The sequence below is a fragment of the Erinaceus europaeus genome, chromosome 15, assembly GCF_950295315.1.
Source record: "Erinaceus europaeus chromosome 15, mEriEur2.1, whole genome shotgun sequence".
Classification (NCBI taxonomy): Eukaryota; Metazoa; Chordata; class Mammalia; order Eulipotyphla; family Erinaceidae; genus Erinaceus; species Erinaceus europaeus.
In genome coordinates, this window is record NC_080176.1 from 5,347,865 (window position 1) to 5,365,197 (window position 17,333).

Here is a 17,333-nt window from a genome sequence, read left to right on the forward strand (position 1 = left end):
AGGTCGGGACCACCATCAGAGGTAGGTGGGACTGTGGGTTCTGTGCCCTGTGAGCCCCAGGAATGGGAGACGGGGTCACAGGTGTGTATCTCCACCCCACCCCCACTCTGGCACAGAAGGGACAACAGGTGCTTGTGAAGTGCACTGGCTGTATTCCTGAGAGGCAGACGAGGAGAGAGCCCAGAGGCCCCGGTGGTCGGTCACACTCGTTCTTTTCTGGAGTGGTGTTGCCTGGGCCTTGGGTGGAGACTGGGGTTGCTGAGAAGGGAGTCTGTGCCCAGGGGGCAATGTTGCAGAGCAGGGCCCGGAGTTTCAAGGGAGGCGTCCAGGCACCTCTGTGTGTGGCGGAGTGTTCAGTCCACAGGCTCAGCTTCGTCCCGCAGAACGCAGAGGAAGTGCTGGCCGCCCTCACAGAGCAGGCTGTGTGCGGCCCGGCAAAGCGCCAGATCCGGGGGCTCCGTCCTACACACCAGGGGGAGGAGCTCGGCCATGAGGACCTGGAGGGGTGCAGGGTCGAGGTCTGGCACCCACATACCGGCTTGGGTCCCGGGCCCCAGGGATGAGCACCCTGGTTGTGCCCCAGCCCCAGAAGTACCTTCTGCAGGTGTAGCTGTTGCTTCAGCATGGCCACGCGCAGGCGCAGATCGGCCAGGGCCTGCAGCTCCCGGGTGCTGGAGTAGAGAAGGCGCTGCGGGTGCCAGAGGGGGTCCGTCCCTGGTCCACAGGGCAGCGGGGTTCCGGGGGGCCTCCCCTCAGGCCAGGGCTCCGGCTGCTGCTCCGCCACTACTGTGAGGACAGAGGACACTGCTGGAGGGCAGTGCCAAGCACCTCCCAGCCTACTTGTCCCTGGTGGGGTGCACTGTGCCCCACTCCCAGGACTGTCACCCTGACCTCCGGCCCACACACTGCCTCTCCCACAGTCACTAGTGAGGAGTGTGCGCCAGGAGAGCTGTCCCCCCGCTGCCTGTGGACAGGGACGGGAAGCTCACCTGTGCGTAAATCCTGCAGCCGTTGAAGACACTCGGTGGCCATGGCCCCCAGCCCATCCAGGGTGAGTAGGCGGCGGTACTCCTGCTTCCAGTCCCCTGGGTCTGCGACAGTCAGGGCAACCCAGGTCCACAGGGTCCTGCAACCCAGCCTGCCCCCAGGCCCCACCCCAGGCCCCCCCCTGGCTCCTGACCTGCGGCCAACACCTCATCCTGGCGTAGCCTCAGCAGCGAGCAGGCCGCACGCAGGCGCGCCACCTCTGCCTCTACCTCAGCAACGCTGAGCGTGGAGCTGGCAGGCTGAACAATGTCAGGAAATGCCACAGTGGTCAGACAGATCCCTGGCCCTGCCCCTTCCCAGGAGGGGGCTGGAGCATAATACCACTCGACCCCCCCTGGTATAGAGCTAGAAGCCCCCCCCCCCCCGGCCGCCAGCAAGGATACGGCTGCCTGCAGTGTCTGGAGGAACCGGTTCTTGGCGGCGGCGGCTGCATCCCTGGCATCACCCATCGAGGTGGAGCTGAGCTGTGTCCACAGGCTGATGGGCACGGGGGACAGACAGGACGGTCATTCCAGCCGGCAGGGCTGAGAGCAGGCGAGGTCAGGCTGGTGGCCCAGTGGGGGAGGGTGTTGGAGGATGAGAGGATACTGTCCTCACTCCCTAGAGGGACAAATGGGCAGGCTCCCGGGAGGGTGCTGTCACCTGGATGAACCCCATGAAGGGCTCTTTGTTTGGGATGTCCCCACCCCCAGTAATGGAAGCAGACTTATTGGGAAAGCTCTCCCCACATGGCCCCCAGTCTCACCGGGTGTTCAGGGAGGCCGCCTTCCTATAGGCCGAGGGCAGCTGCAGCAGGGTCCTGCGGGGAGACAGTGCTCAGAGCAACAACTCCTGGAGTGGCCGTGGGAGTCTGTTCTGGTAGAGGACAGGGAGTGCCCCAAGCAGAGCCCAGGCACCCCAGAGTTCTCTGGAGACCCCTGGGAGGATCAGAGGACAGGACCCCGGAACAGCCAGGGCTGAGTGGCCTGGCACATGCAGCCAACCCCCTCTCTGCCAGTTTCTTTTTTTTTTTTTAATTTTTATTTATTCCCTTTTTTTTGTTGCTCTTGTTGTTTTATTGTTGTAGTTATTATTATTGTTGTTATTGATGTCTTGTTGTTGGATAGGACAGAGAGAAATGGAGAGAGGAGGGGAAGCCAGAGAGGGGGAGAGAAAGACAGACACCTGCAGACCTGCTTCACCACCTGTGAAGTGACGCCCCTGCAGGTGGGGACCTGGGGGCTCGAACCGGGATCCTTATGCCGGTCCCTGCGCTTTGCACCACGTGGGCTTAACCCACTGCCCTACCGCCTGACTCCCGCCACTGTTTGTTTATCTGTCCTGGTAGCACCCGGCCCTGCCCCATCACCCAGACTCACACCCCGGCAGCTGGCTGGGCCTGTTGTGAGAGGCTGGGAACCTACCCCTTCTCCTTGAGCCTAAAGACTTCTGGGGAGTGAGGGTCAGCCGAGGGGGGTTCGTGTTGGTCCCTGAGGCCAGGGCCAGTCTTGGTGGCCTGGGGCCCTGGAGTCATGGTCCTGGCAGGCCCCGAGGCTCGGCAGCCGCCCCTGGAAGGCCTGGTTTCTGCTGCCCGGCTGCCAGCACGGCCTGAGGCCCCAGGCGGGACAGCGGTCGCGGGGGCTGGCGCGGCTGCCTGGGACCCAGACTTCAGGCTGGCGGTCTTGCTTCTCTGTCCGGCTTTGGAGATGTCTTTCCGCACCCGAACGGCCTTCTCCAAAGCCTGAGTCAGGAGTTCCAGCTCCTTGAGTTCCTGGGGTGTGGGTGTGCGTGGTGGGAGAGCAGGAGCGGGCGGTGGTCCCCGCACTGTGCGCGGAGGGGCCGCCCCGCCGTGTGCAGGAGACGCCGGAGAGGCGGGTTTACCTGCAGCTGGGTCCTCGCTTGCTCGGCCTGGGCTCGGCTCCGGAGCCGGGGTTTCGGCAGGGTCCCTGCAAGACACGGGACCGCTGTCACCGCCCGGGACAGGACCCCCGACTCCCGGCGGCTCCCCTGCCCGGGCGCGGCCCCCAGCCCGCGAGGAAGGCCGCCTACCAGGCCCGCAGCAGCCGCCGGGAGACGCGCAGGCTCCGCTCCAGCTCCCGCTGTCGCTCGGCGCAGGCGTCCAGGGCGCCCCGCAGCTCGGCCACCAGCCTGGGGGACACACCGGGGGCTCAGCCCTGCGCGCCAGCCCCGCTCCCGCCCCGCCCCGCCGCTCGCTCGGCCTCACCGGCGGGAGCTGTCCGCCGGCAGCATGGACCCACCAGCCGCCTCTCCGCGGAGTTTGCCGCCGCCCGGAGGACACGCCCCTTCCGGGAATCAAGACCGCCCCTTCCTGGAGGTCCAGCCAATCCCGAGCCCCGAAATCGGGCCCCGCTTTCCTGGGGGTGTGAGCTGCTGGAGAGGCCCCGCCCCCACGGAGCAGGTGGGACCGCTGCGGGGCGGCGGCTCTGACAGCTGGGGCGGCGGCCGGTCCTGTCCCGTGGGGCACCTGCCTGGTGAGCGGCGGTGGCGGGTGTGTTGAGGTGGTGACATCGAGGAGGGGCCGCCACCCAGGAGGTGGGGGACACAGTAGTGACCCTTGAAGCCGGGACAGGCTGTCCCGGAGTGGACATGGCCTTGCGGCTGAAGGCAGACCCGGGGGTGCTGGGATGACGGGAGCTGGGGAGAAGGGGGTGGATGTTGGGAAGCCCAGACCCAGAGGGAGTGCAGGAAGCTGTAGCACCCCCACACTCAACCACTCAACGGGGTCTCTGAGGGCTGGGCGGCTTCCACCCACATTCAGGAGACCCCACCTCAGACAGGTCTTCTCCGAGGGGGCAGGGGGTGGCCCAGGCACAGACTGGATGGGGGCCTGGGGGACACCTGGGCTTTACTTAGTCTGGGGGCTTCAACCCTGTGAAACCACCAGTCCTGGTGGCCTTTCCCCCCTTATTTTCCCAGAGTTGAGAAACCCCACAGCGCTGCTCCGCCATTTGTGACACTCAGACCCAGGCCTGTGCACATGAAGGATGCTCTGGCCCTTCGGAGCCAGGCTCTTTGATAACTGGCTTGGACCAGGGGCGGGTGGTCCAGGAAGGCACAGCAGGCAACGGGTGTCCTCATCACATTTAATCCTCACAACACTCCTGCGAGGTAGATACCAAGGCCCCGCTTCCAGGGGGCGAGGCTGATGCGGGCTCAGGGGCACACAGCTGGGGCGGCCTGCACACACACCCTCACGGCAGCTCAGTGACAGCTACCACAGGGACACACGCACACACACATACGGCACTGGGCAAAGTCACCGAGCATCGGCGTGTCCACAGCCCCACAGTTCCGGCTCAGGTGCATTTGGGGACACCCCTGTCCAACTGTTTGGTCCGGGCACTTCCAGAGCAAACAGGCCTCCCCACCAGAGAGGCCAGTCTGCCGATCCCGGGGCTGCACTTGTGGAGCCTTGGCGGCGGCAGCCAATATAAAAGGTGGGTGATGTGCTGTCCTCTCTGGCATCCACAGTGCCCAGCAGGGGCTTGCTCTCTGATGCCAGACCTCCCGTCATTCGTCCAGCCGATCTCTGGAGAGTCCTTTCTGCAGAGTGTCAGGGTAGCAGTGAAGGGTTTGAGTCAGACTTCCTTGTTCCCAGTTAAGCCTAAATAACGTGGAGCACCTCTTGTGTTTTATTTTATGCCTTCTATTTTCAACCTCTCGTTTTCATCTTAGAAGAATGAATGATGGAGATAAAGACAGGGAGAGAAAGGGCCCAGAAGTTCAGTGCACAGACACACAGCATTCACAGGGACACTGAGCATTCTGGACGACAGACTTCTGAAAGGAGCACAGAGGCGGGAGCAGAGGGCCTGTGACACTGCTCCCAGAAGGAGGGGTGCAGGGAGGTGTCCCTCGCAGGCTCAGTGGCCTCAGGACACTGCTGCCTGAGCTGACAGCGGCCCAGGCAGCAAAGCTGAGGGAGGGCTGAGGACCTGCCTTCAGTGACAGCTGTTGCTCATGGCCAGGGCTCAAGGCAAAGCTGGACAGACCCTGGAGGGGACCGAGAAAAGTGTCACACAGCATGGCATGATTGCTTGGAGGTTGGACTTTGCGGAGGGGAGGGGAGGCTTCTACTCAGACTTTCTGGTGGCTGGCATGGGCCTCCCAGGAACAGGGTGTGGAGTCATAGGGACGGCCCCCAGTGATGGGCTGTGTCCGGGGCCCTGTCCTCTGCTACCACTCACAGCTGTAGGAAGCCCAAGTTCATGTCTTCCTCCTCCTGGCTGGAGGTAGAGAGGGTCTTCCTTTTCACCTGCCGCTGGGGACGGCCACTCTCTTGAGGGCTCGGGGATCGGCACTGTAAACATGACTTCCTGGCATGGTGGCGGCAGGGCTGAGTGTGTGGGTCGCTGCCTGGCGACAGCACTGAGGTAGGTCGGGGCAGGCCCCCGGGGCCCCCATCCGCAGAGTTCGTGGGGCTGGCGCTGCTGATGGAGGAGTACCCTGAAGTGGTGGCGTCCCCACCAGGCTCCCTCTGGCCGCCGGTTGCTGAGGTGGGCGGGTCCCGGTGGCCCTGGTCCTCAGGACTGGCCTCCTCGTCGCTGGAGTCCTGGCAGCAGTGCTGCTCCGGGTCCAGGTAGAGCACAGTGACGTTCAGGACACCGCTCGGAGCTGTGACTGTGGGAGATAGCGGGTCAGGGGCGCTGGCAGGAGGCCACTACCCTTGGCCACTCAGGAAAGGCCCCATCCTGCTCTCCAGCAGGACTTGGGGCACTGTGGCAGATGACAACAAACTAGTCATCTAATGTGCTTTGTTTTATCCTTGCATGGCGGGGCCTCACACATGCCTAATTTCATGGGCTCCGGGCAGCTTCTTCAGAGAGAGATGAGGGAGACAGAGACATGCAGAGACACAGAGAGACCCCAGCACCAGGGCTCTGCTCATGGGGTATCAGCGCTCAAACCTGACCCAGCAAAGCAACTGCTCTGGTGCCTCTTCCAAGTCCCTGAGAAGATACCAGGCACAGAGGAACCATGCAGATGGGGCTTCCTGTGGGATGCCCGGCAACCTGCCCAGACGGTGCCCGGCAAGATCTCGCCCAGCTGAGTGGGTTCTGCTGCCCCGCCCTGCCCCTACACTCACCGTCACCCTCCTTCTCGCCCTCGCTCTCCTGGTCACCCTCGTAGCCGGAACAGTAGTCCAGGCTCCAGTCCAGGAAGCTGCCAAGCAGTGTCTCCTCCTGGCTGGATAGTTCGGCGGTGGGCGTGGTGACAAAGGCGCCCCGGTCCTCCTGGGGGCTGTTCTCTCGCTTCCTGCCAGGTGGGAGGGTAGGAGGCGTCAGCAAGGGGGCTTGGGGGGACCACCCTAAGAGGAGGGAGACGTGGTCAGCACGTTTAGGAAGATGAAGGCAGGGGAGGGGTGGGCGGTGGGCTTGTGACTCAGCGAGGCCGCTAACCCCAACTGAGCAGGCAGGACGCAAGTGCATGGGGGAAGGACGGGGCTGCTGCCAGCCGCGCCTAGGAGGGAATGAGCCCAGGCCGCCATGTGTGGCCGGGTGGTGGGTCTACTGACCTCTTGGTCCTCCGCCCCGATGGAGAGCTGAGGAAGGCGTGGATGTCCCCAGTGCTGAGGAAGGCGGCGGGCTCCGGGCTGTCCTGTTTCACGCCTAGCGCTGCACACACCTGGCCATAGCTCAGAGCCTGGGGAGCAGTCAGGGTCAGGTGCTGAGCTCCCGGGAAGATGGGTTCCTCCACCCGTACCCCCTAGGTGCCCAGGTGGCAGGGGTGGGGCGGCACCTCCTCCTGGCTGATCTCTTCATAGCGCTTGTCCTCGAACCGCTGCTTCACGGCCGTCAGGGAGACCTGCCTGTAGTCCTTGGGGGCGTCATCATGGAAGCTGGAGGCAGAGGGGCGTGAGAGGGGGTGGGCACATGGGGACCCCCACCTGAACCATCTCCCCCAGTTCCACACACAGCTGCAAGAGTCCCAGCAGCCAGAGCTGGAGCCTACGTGTCCACCCGCACTCGCTCCAGGGCATAAGCCTGATGCGGCCCAGCCAGACAGGGAAGATGCTGGTGGGCGGACCAGGGGACAGGCAAGGGAGGCAGGGAGGGATCATCCTGAGGGCAGAGGAAATTCCTCGCCAAGCCCGGTGAGCAAAGTTTTGCGAATCAGTGTTTCCCATCTATCTGGTTGGAAAAAACAAAGGGACTCAGTGTGGGTGTGGGGTGGCCCAGTACAGCTGCTGGATGCTGTGCCCTGAGTGGGCGACCACAGGTCACACAGGCCGAGCCCAGCCACCATGGCTCTGTGCCCACCAGCCCCTGGGAGGAAGTGGGGGGAGCGAGGCAGCCCCCACCCCTGGGGACTGGCAGGGTTGGAACAGAGGGCTCATTCCTGTCAGATCAGGGGACACCCCGCTCAGCGGTGGCTGGGGAGGGACCGTGGGCAGACAGAGGTGGCCAAGGGGACCAGACCAGGGGTGTGTAAGGAGGGACATGAGGAGTCCCTGGGACACAGGAGAGGACAAGGTGGGCCAAGGTCTCTGCATGGGACTGGGGTCTTGTCAGAGGAACGGCCTGGGAAAAGCTGGCAGAGGGTGGTCTGGGTGTGGGTGGGTCTGGGGTCTTGTCAGGACTCAAATTCCCTGAGCAAGCTGATGACACAGCCCTGGACATTCCAGCAGCAGCCCCTAGACACCCTGTGGGAGGTGATAGGGCCATCTTCACTCACCACTTCTGGTGCAGGCTCAGCACACAGGGGGTGAGGTCTTCACAGGAGAAGCCGGTAAAGTCCCACAGGCGTGTGGTCCAGGGCTGCGCTGAGGAGGCAGAGGAGATGGTGGACCTGGGCCCCAGCCCTCCACCCACAGCCGACACCGTGGAGTCGGGCAGAGGCACCCATTTCGCCACCCTCCCTGGGCCTTACTGTGGCCGTGGCTCAGCCGGGCCAGGAGCAGCGCGGCGGCAGCCAGGCGGGCGGGGGAGTGTGCGGCCAGGCCGGTGTGCAGCAGCGACAGCTCACATAGGAAGCTGCACAGGTGCTGGGTGCGAGGCGTCTCGGGGACCAGTGCCAGCAGGACCTCCTTGTAGTCCACCACAGTGGGGACCTGCCAGGGGACGGGGGCTTCAGTGAGTGGGGCGCCCCCGCGGTTGAGAGGCGCAGGGCCCGCCCTCAGCCCGAGGCTGCCCTCCCCGGCACTCACTCGGATGCGGCCGTCCAGCGTGGAGGTGACCTCGCCCATCATGCGCACCAGGTCCTCGTACTTGTACGTGTTGTCTGTGAGCCACACGGCCTCCCGGATCGTCAGAATCTCTCTGCTGATGAAGCTGTGGGCCCACATGAAGCTCAACAGCCGACCCCAGGGTGGGTGAGGGAGGGGGCTAGCTGTGCTGGCCGAGGCTGGGGAAGAGGAGCCAGGCGGGTCTGACACAGACCAGACACCCCAGCAGGAGTGACCAGCTGTCCTCTCAAGGCCTGGGAGGGCGGGTTTGCCAGCACCCACGGGTCAGACAGTGCTCTACCCGCACCGGCCCCCAGTGAGGTCTGGACAGTGTGCCTGGGGCCGGGGGGTGACCAGAAACACACTGTACCCCAAGTCGGCTCCCTTACAGGACACGGGATCCAAGTGCCCTGGTGGGCGGGGTGGGTGAGAGCCAGCTTGGGTTTCCTTGCAGTTGGGCGGACGAGTGGGGGTGGGGTGGGAGCATGAGGGTGGGGGGCAGCCCAGCCGGGCACTCACCGGGTGCAGATAACCATGCAGGCAATGCCCAGAAGCTGCAGCCGGTAGCGGGGCACCAGCCTCCGGCGCAGGTAGCGGTCCACGCACTCCACAGTCAGGTGGAGGCACAGGCTAGAGAAGTCCTTCATGGTGGCCACCTCCACCAGCCAGTCGATCAGGATGTACCTGGGGGGGCACCGCCGGGCCTGTCAGCAGGGCTCCCGGCTCCACCGGCCAACGCTGACCCCCGGCCCTCCTCCTCGCCCACGGGCAGTGGGCACAGGCCTCTCCACACCCCAGGCTCAAGCCCCTTGAGCTATCACACCGCACGCTGACTTGCCAGGATGGGACTGAGGTTGTAATCTGGCTTTGGGAGTGGGGGCTGCAGGTCCCCATGTCCCGAGTTCTATGACACCACGGCACGAGCCCTGGCCCTCACCTCATGGTGTCGCTGAGCCCCTTCTGCACAGAGAACACCTGCTGCTTGCTTGCCGCCCGGGACGCCTGGAACAGCTGGCACACCACCTCGCCCGCCGCCTTCTCCTCCAGGCCCAGCTGGTGCCAGCTGGCACAGGCCTTCGCCAAAGCCAGCTGGGGAGGAAGACGCAGGCGGGTGAGCTGGCATGAGGTGGGCACAGTGGGCACTGGAGCCCTGTGGCTAAGGCTCCTTCTCTTTTTGCAGTAGTGGGTCACACAATAAGCGACTTTAAAAGGGCTACAAAGTGTGAGGAAGTCTCATCTCATCTCCTTCCGGCCCTGAACCGGCTCCTCAGTCAGTGGAGGGTCTCTGTAACTTCCTCTTTAAACTGAGCTTTCTGGGGCCGGTGGTGGCTCGCCCCGCGGAGTGCACGCACTGCCACCTGTGAGGACCTAGGTTCAAGCTCTTGGTCCTCGCCTGTGGGGCGGAGGCCTCCTGAGTGCTGGAGCAGTGCTGCAGGTGTCTCTTCTCTTGTTCTCCCCTTTTTTAATCCAATTCCCACCCCATATTAAAAAAAAAAATCTTCTGGGGATGGTCGAGTTGTGCAGGAACTGAGTTCCTGTGTTACCCTGGTGACTAAGACAGATACAATTTTCTGGGGCCAGGAGCTGGCCCACTCTGCAGAGCAAGTGCTTCAGCTTGTGTGAGGGCCTGGGCTCCAGCACTCGGCCTCCACAGAGCACTAGGGATGGGGGACGTGGGGGGGGGGGGTGGCTCTGTGGTGTCTATCTGAATTAAAAATGAACATATGTAAGTAAACCAAACTTTCTGCTCACTTGTCAACTGTGGAAGCCGGGCGTTCTAGGAGCCGTGAGGCTCAGATAACCTGGCCGTAACGTTCGTGTCTGCATGTGGTCATGGGCACATCTGGGAACTCCTCTGTCCTATTCCCTTTCGGTGACTAGGCATGGTGACAGCACCTACCGGGTGAGCTCACACAAATCGCCACCAGGCCTCCAGATGGCCCCTATGTGCCATTTCTGTCTCTCCTTCCAGAAAGCTCTCTGACCACACACGCCATCTCTCCTCTGCCCTCCTGAGGGCTGACCTGTGTCCCGGCACTGAACACCTAGCACCCCTCTTCCACTTCTGGTTGATTTCTTTTTTGGGGGGTCACCTATCCCTGCAGTCTTGCCAGGTCTCGCCCTCACCTGCCCCAGCGCACAGTTATTTAGGACAGTCAGATGAGAGAGGACCGAAGTACTTCTCTGGCACATTCAATGCCAGGGGTTGAAACTCATGACCACATGCTTAGGGATCCATCCCTCTAGCCACCATGCCAGCTCCCAGGCCACAGGCTTCCTCTTTTAGAGGCTGTGGAGCCCCGGGCCCCTCCCTTCCAAGGCTCACTGATCTTACTGACGAGCCTCAACTAGCTGTACCCTGTGTCTCCTTTCTTGTAACTTGCCAAGCACCTGGTGGACACAGTGGTGCCTATCAGCTGGTTTCTCAGTACAGACGGTTCCCAGCCCCAGGTGAGGAATAAGAATTAATGTCTAGCCCAGCCCTCACTGCACTGAAGGAAGCTCTGGTGCTGTGGTCTATTCACTCTTTCTGTCTCAAAAAAAAAACACAAACAACCAAGTGTTGGGCAGGAGACAGAGCATAATGGTTATGCAAACAGACTCTCATCCCTGAGACTCCCAGTTCCCAGGTTCAATCCTCTATACCACCATAAGCCAGAGTCAGTGCTCCGGTGAAGAAAAGAAAGTGTCCGTGGTGGGCTGGGAGGTGGTACAGTGGATTAAGTGTTAGATTCTCAAGTACGAGGCAGGCGGCAGACAGAGGAAGGAAGCTTATTGGGGCTCTCTCTCACACACCCTAGAGCTCACATCCCGTGTGGGTCAATCTCACTGTCCCTGAGGGAGAGGCCCCACGGTCCCCCTTGGAAGGTGTTTAAGGAGAAAGGCTGCCCCCCTCCGCCTCACCTGTGCCTCCCAACAGCCTTTGGCCGCGTAGTCCCTGAGTTTCCGGAAGCTGTGGAGGCATCTTCCGGGATCTGACATCTGCCAACAGGAGAAAATCGGGTGCCTTCACATTGCTGCATCTCACACTGATCCCTGGGTTCTGAAATGTTTCCCTCCAGCACTCTCAGAGGGGCCAGCCTTCTCCCAGCCCTCACCCACATGACAGTCCCAGGGTACTAAGGGCTGGAGCAGAAGGCCCTTTGGTCCACGGCTGCTTCTGGCAAAGTGACTCCCTGCTCCCTTGGCCTGGTCCACTTACATCCGTCCTTCTGTCACTTTCCCAGAGGAGGTATGCGCTGGTCAGACAGCCGTGGTTGGCAGACTCTTCAAACAGGTCCCGGGCCTGCTTCTTCTTCTCTTCGTCCTGGAAGAATCAAGCCTAACTCAGGCTTCCTGTCCTCTGCTTTCTGCTGATTCCTTCTATCCATCTTCGCCTGTGATTCCAAGGAATCCCAAGCTTGGCTCTTATCTTTAATGGCATACACCAGCCAGAGGTGGGAGCCACAGTGGGACCCAAGCCCAGGGTCCCAGCCACACTCACTCTACCCAGGAAGCGCTGACTTTGACTTGAACCCCAGACACACCAGCCTTGCCTGGTGGAGGCCCTGAGTTCAAACCTCCAGTACCACTGTGAGAGCTGAGCAGGGCTGTGGTTCCCTCTCTCTCCATTCTCCCTCCCCCATAAAAATAATAAATCCTAAATGAGAAAAAAAGTTAAAAAAGCGTGAGAACCCAGTGCTTTGTGGCTTGGTGGCTCACCCAGCTGGGTAGGCATCAAATGACAAGACAAGGGACTCACCTCAAAGAGACTCAGCACTCTGCCCAGGCAGTGCAGTATGGATGCCCTGTGAGTCTAGACGAGGCAGGGAACAAGTGTGACCATCAGCAGAGGGGGCTCCCAGAGTCCTCTCTGCTGCTCCAGTGGTCCCCACCTGGCAGAGGACCCCTCCCCGCCCCTCCCTCACTCAGTGGCTCTCACTGCTCCAGAAGCCTCGGCCCAACAGTGTATCTGAGACTAAGCTGCACCGAGGCGCCTCTCCTGAGGGGCGCTCCCCGGGGCTCCTGGTGGCTGCCTGCTCCCTGCTCCCCCACTGCACAGTGCCCACCCGCAGTGCCTTCCGCGGCTGGGACTCACTCTGTGCAGCTGGCTCTCGGCCTGGAGGCTCTCATGGACCACGGCCTTGCAGCAGCTCCCCGACACGGACCAGGGCGGGCGGATGAAGAGCCAGATGAAGGGCGCGGCGCCCGTGTTCAGCCGCTCGGCCAGGCTGAAGAAGCGCGACGCCTTGAGGCCGTTCACTTCTGCGCGGGCCTCGTCAGACACAGACACTGCAAGGACACGGGGCAGGGTTCTAGCCCGCTGCTGTGAGGAGCTGCTGGGGTGTCAGGGAAGCAGCCCCCCCCCCCCCGACTCCCTGTGGCTTGTGAGGTTGGAGGGTGCGGGCATCTGGGACGGCACACCCCTGCTGGGGTAACCCCTGCGTCTTGGGGCAGGGAAGGTGCCCCCCACAGAAATCACCCCATTCCTTCTGGAAGCCCTTGCCCCCGCCCAATGGCTGCGGGCCTGTCTGGGTCATCTGCAAGCTCTGGAGTTGCTTCCGCATGCCCTGTGGGTGACTCTGGGAGGAGCAGCAGGAAGATGGTGGCCGTTCCCTAGTGTCTGTGTTTTGGGAATGTGCTGAGCACACCACAGACTGGTTCACGGCTGGCCGGGCTGGGAAAGAAAGCTGCACAAGCTTCTCTTCGAGAGCAAAGGAACTGAGGCACCAGGCCGGTTCTGACCAGCTCGCACCTGCCTCCCATTAGCAGCGGCCACTTGTGTCCCTGACCCCTGGGGAGCTGGGCCAGCTCTGACCCAGAAACACTGCCCCGTGAGCCTCTGGACCAGCCACTCAGCAGGTCCAAGTTAAAGAGGCTCCTCAGAGATGTGACTCCCCCAATCTGCTACAGCAGAATCCCGCAGGGCTGGTCTGGGCACATGCTCGGGAAGGAGATGGTGAGGCTGAGCTCAGCTGCACCCCTGCCTGGGGCCCAGGCCACTGGGCACACTCACGGCCTTCGTTGTAGAGGTAGGCTATGCCAAGCTTCACGGCGGCTTCAAAATTCCCCTTCTCAGCAGCCCTGGAACACGGAGGACACAAAGCGTCACGTGACTTCACACCGTCCCCCACAGCACTTCGAGGTTAACACCCACCTCCCATGAGGACAGCGATGGGGAGGAGGCCGGAAATAGGCTCGTGGACAGAAGCAGTCAGAGACCCCGCCCCGCGTTGTGCGACACCACCCAAAGGGTCCAGAACAGTCAAGAGCCCGGGCGAAAAAGCAGAGTGCTGGCCGGGGTGGTCACAAAGGTCTGTGAACGATTTCTGTGGCTATGCTGAAACCACAGAGTCGTACACCTTCAATAAGCTGCACAGTGTGGGGATTGCTCTGCTGTCGTCACTCGCTGGGCCGGGGAAGAGCTGTGGCCATGCACCAGACCCCTGTGCCTGTAGGTCGGAGGCCCCAGCTTCCAGCCTGGCATCACCACAGGCCAGAGCTGAGCAGTGCTCTGGTTTCAGTAAGTAAATGCAGGGCTGAAAGGATAGCTGTGCGAGGCCAGGCCAGGGGTGAGTCTGGCCTTTCTTCAGCCCCAGTGGTGGACCGCCTGCACGCTCAGGACATAAGGCTCATTACCCTCAGGCTCACCCTGGGTCCCCATTCTAGCAGGGGGTGCAATCAGCCAGGGGGTAAAATGTAATTAGACGTAAGCCATAGGGTTTTCACACAAAAAATGGAGGCTTTATCAGGTTTCCACACAAGGGTGACCTGGATCTGAGTCACCCCCATGGCCTGAGGTGACTCAGGGTCAGGCTGTGGCCTGCAGGAGGGGAGTGACTCAGGAGTAGCTCCATGGCTCTCTGACACCACCTAGGGGTGACAGGTTCTGGGGCCCAGGCCGGCACAGGAGCCCCAGGGCACAGAGCAAAGGCAGCTGTTTCCAGAACACAGATACCTTTCGAAGAGCTGCAGGTTCTTGGGAGAAGGCCACAGATCATGGAAGCTGGCGCAGGCCCACACACTCGCATGGTTGTCCACCAGGAACTTCAGGTGGGAGTGCACCTGCAGATCAAGGCCGGCAGTGACCTTTGGGCAGTAGAGGGTCCGCCTCTGGGTCAAAATCACAGCCACTTTGAACAGAAAAGAACCCCATGGCTTGTGGCCTGGGAGGTGGCTCGTGGCAGAGTGCAAGGCTGCAGGGCCCCGGGCCTCAGGGCCAGAACGACAGCCTGCTCCTCTCTCTCTCCCTCATTAATAAATGATTATCTTAAAAGCACAAAAACAAGGGGGCTGGGTGGTGAGTGCACATCTTACAATGTGCAAGGATCCAGGTTCAAACCCCTAGTCCCCACCTGCAGGGGGAAAGCTTCACAAGTGGTGAAGCAGGGCTGCAGGGGTCTCTCTCCCGCCTTTCCCCTCTCAATCTCTCTGAAAAACAAACAAACAAACAAACAAACAAAAAGCAGTTCAGAGACAAGTTTCTATGTGGCTTTAAAGGCTGGAGGGGAACCAGGAGACAGTCCTGAGTATCGGACTTCATACGCCAAGCACCACAACCACACGGGGGCACCACGTAAAGGGAAGACCCCTGAGTACTGGAGCAGCGCTGTGGTGTCTACCCCTCCCTCCCTCCATCCGATACTGACAGAAAGAGGTGACTGAGAATGGTGGAGTCGAACAGCTGCAAAAAGCCCCAGTGGTCAGGAAAAGAGAGAGAGAGCAGTCCTGGAGGTGGGATTAAAACGGAGGAATGTTGTGTGTGGGGGGGGGGCAGCACCTGCAGGGATGGACCTGCGAGGACCCAGGAGCAGGCAGGACACATGTCTGAATCTTGCTAGTGGGAGCCTGGGGGCCAGTGGGGAGGCTCAGAAGGGACCCACATGAGTGACACGGAGTCCCTGGCCCAGGACGTGCAGGTGGTGCCCAGGCTGGGCCCTGTGCAAAGGCACAAATGCTTTTTGCAGACCCACTTCGTTGTCTGCCCAGCCCTTTAAAGTACTTTCTGCTGAAGGGATGCAGGCTCTTCTGCCACGAGTAAGGTCACTCTTGCTCAGCAAGCGCCGCGGCCCTGAAGTGAAGAGCTGCCGCGTGTAACAACTTCGTGTCTGCTGCTGCCTCTTCTGAACCTCCAGTTTCACTCAGACATTTAAAAGCCAGAAAGCCTAAGGAACCCAACACACCCATCCAAAAAGATCTGTGTACACATATGTTCTGGGCAGCACAATTTGTAATAGCCAAAACCTGGAAGCAAACCAGGTGTCCAACAACAGATGAGTGGCTGAGCAAGTTGTGGTCTATATGCTATATGTGTGTGTGGGTGTGTGTGTGTGTGTGTGTATATATATATATATATATATATATATATATATATGAATATGATTCAGCTATTAAAAATGGTGACTTCACCGTTTTCAGCCCATCTTGGATGGACCTTGAAAAATTCATGTTAAGTGAAATAAGTCAAAAACAGAAGGATGAATATGGATGACCTCACTCTCAAGCAGAAGTTGAAAAACAAGATCTGGGGAATGTTATGCATGTACAAACTATTGTACTTACTGTTGAATGTAAAACATTAATTCCCCAATAAAGAAATAAAGAAATAAAAGCCAGAAGGCCTGGGTGGGCTAGGCCATGGCACTAGGAAGCAACTTACTGCGCGCACAGCAAGGATGTCCCCGACGGAAAGCCATTTCAGGATGTGAAAGATCACGTCTTCAGGGAGACTCAGAATGGTCAGGTTGCGGGGTCTCCTCCTGATTCTCCGCTTGGTGGGGTAACAGAAGCACTTGGCACACCTACAGTGGATCACTGCGGAAACACCAGAGTGGCCCGAGTGACGGGGCGAAGGGGCAGGTGTGATGGCAAGCAGGTGACGTAACAGAAATCGAGGGGCATTGTGGCTTGGGAAGTGGAACAGTGGGGGTTCAAGGGCCAGGCTCTCAAGCATGAGTTTGATCACCAGCACTGCATGTGCCTGAGGGATGCTCTGGTTCTCTAATAAATAGAATCTTAAAAAAAAAAAAAAAAGTGGGGGAGATAGCTTAACGGTTATGCAAACAGATTCTCACGCCTGAAGCTCTGTCAGGTCCCAGGTTCAATTCCCCTGCACCACCGTAAGCCAGAGAGCTGAGCAGGAATGGCGGGGAATCGTGCAAATTATTGAAGGTATGACATTAAGTACATTTTATAAATTTTTTTTTTTTAATGGCAAATAACAGGCTATCATGTAACTCGGGCCCCGGGGAACCTGATCGGGTCTCAAATAAGACCCGCTGTCATGGCATCTCTCCAGAAAGCCCCGGGACCCTGGCCGGGGACTAAGTGAGAGGCGCCCGGGGCTCTGCGCACCCGGCGTGCAAGTCCTGCGCTCCGCCACCGAGCCCCCGGCCGCCCGGCTTCTCGCCGAGACCCTGCGGACACGGGCGCGGGCAGGGGGTCGGCGGTGACCCCCGCCCCGCCCCGCCCCGCCCGAGGCGACCCCTGCGAGCCAAGGGTCCTGACCCCCGGTCCTGCTCCCCACCCAGGTCTCCCGGCATCGAGCCGGCGGGACAGGCCGGCGGCAGCACCCAGGCCCCGACGGCTCGGTGGCCCGCAGCCCGGAACCCGTCGGTGTCCGCAGCCCGCCTCTGCGGGGCTGCGCCGGGCATTTAAATCCGCGCCGGCCGTGCGCCACCGGCCCAGGCTCGCGCGAGGACGTCTCGAGCCGGCCCTGATGACCCCTCCGCCCCCGGCCTCCGGGCAGTTCCGAGATCCCGCGCCCGCACTCACCGCCGCCGCTGCCCATCGCCGCCGCCGCCAGAGCCGCCGCCGCCAGAGCCGCCCCACCGTCGCCAGCTCCAAGCGCGCCGCCCGCCGCGCAGGCGCAGACCCGCCCCGCCGCCCGCCCGACTTTTCAAACTCGTCCGGCGCTCCCATTGGCTGGTCGAGGGGGGGCGCGCACCGCCCAGTCTCAGGCCCCGCCCACCAGTCTTGGAAGAGCGCTAGCCATTGGCCACATCGAGATGCGAATTCGAACGCTGCCTGAGGATTGGCTGAGCGTGCGAGACCGCCCCGCCTCCCGGACCGGACCCGCATTGAATAAACCGGCTCCGCGGGTCCGGGGTTGAGCCGGCGACGGGGTTCCGCGCTTCAGCCT

The 17,333-nt window shown here is 61.2% G+C and overlaps 2 protein-coding genes and 1 long non-coding RNA gene across 6 annotated transcripts in view; 1 reads left to right on the forward strand and 2 right to left on the reverse strand.

Moving 5' to 3' along the window:
- The window catches only part of LOC132533064 (uncharacterized), a 147,762-nt gene that overhangs the window by 77,018 nt on the left and 53,411 nt on the right, over window positions 1-17,333 (forward strand). The window lies entirely within an intron of this gene.
- TEDC2 (tubulin epsilon and delta complex 2) lies at window positions 133-3,382 on the reverse strand. Of its 3 annotated transcripts, none has more exons than XM_060172541.1 (9): window positions 3,251-3,382; window positions 3,076-3,174; window positions 2,451-2,972; window positions 1,793-1,846; window positions 1,431-1,524; window positions 1,181-1,286; window positions 990-1,091; window positions 596-786; window positions 133-497 (listed from the first exon to the last, which is right to left on the reverse strand). In XM_060172541.1, exons 1-9 carry the CDS (start codon window positions 3,274-3,276, stop codon window positions 354-356), a joined length of 1,338 nt encoding a protein of 445 aa, XP_060028524.1. In that variant the 5' UTR covers window positions 3,277-3,382; the 3' UTR covers window positions 133-353. The 3 variants fall into 3 exon arrangements, with proteins under 3 accessions (XP_060028524.1, XP_060028525.1, XP_060028526.1); XM_060172542.1 differs by having other exon boundaries at window positions 596-783; window positions 3,251-3,308; XM_060172543.1 differs by lacking the exon at window positions 3,251-3,382 and having other exon boundaries at window positions 2,451-2,797; window positions 2,908-2,972; window positions 3,076-3,233.
- CCNF (cyclin F) lies at window positions 4,117-17,099 on the reverse strand. Of its 2 annotated transcripts, XM_007528034.3 has the most exons (17): window positions 16,967-17,099; window positions 15,852-16,006; window positions 14,151-14,257; window positions 13,209-13,276; window positions 12,291-12,484; window positions 11,955-12,008; window positions 11,415-11,519; window positions 11,117-11,194; window positions 9,150-9,301; window positions 8,732-8,896; window positions 8,195-8,318; window positions 7,918-8,098; window positions 7,723-7,810; window positions 6,787-6,886; window positions 6,563-6,690; window positions 6,134-6,303; window positions 4,117-5,667 (listed from the first exon to the last, which is right to left on the reverse strand). In XM_007528034.3, exons 1-17 carry the CDS (start codon window positions 16,980-16,982, stop codon window positions 5,231-5,233), a joined length of 2,322 nt encoding a protein of 773 aa, XP_007528096.1. In that variant the 5' UTR covers window positions 16,983-17,099; the 3' UTR covers window positions 4,117-5,230. The 2 variants fall into 2 exon arrangements, with proteins under 2 accessions (XP_007528096.1, XP_060028527.1); XM_060172544.1 differs by lacking the exon at window positions 11,117-11,194.

Bases quoted from the DNA above. Each gene is read 5' to 3' on its own strand.
- TEDC2 (XM_060172541.1), bottom strand. From the start codon at position 3,276: ATGCTGCCGGCGGACAGCTCCCGCCG. The intron at 1,287-1,430 runs GTATCCTTGCTG...GACATTGTTCAG, and splicing joins TCCAGACACTGCAGGCAGCC to CCTGCCAGCTCCACGCTCAG. The intron at 787-989 runs GTGAGCTTCCCG...CTGTCCTCACAG, and splicing joins GCTGCAGGATTTACGCACAG to TAGTGGCGGAGCAGCAGCCG.
- CCNF (XM_007528034.3), bottom strand. The intron at 12,009-12,290 runs GTGAGTCCCAGC...TGCCTCGTCTAG, and splicing joins CCGAGAGCCAGCTGCACAGA to ACTCACAGGGCATCCATACT. The intron at 5,668-6,133 runs GTGAGTGTAGGG...TATCTCCCACAG, and splicing joins GGGCGAGAAGGAGGGTGACG to TCACAGCTCCGAGCGGTGTC.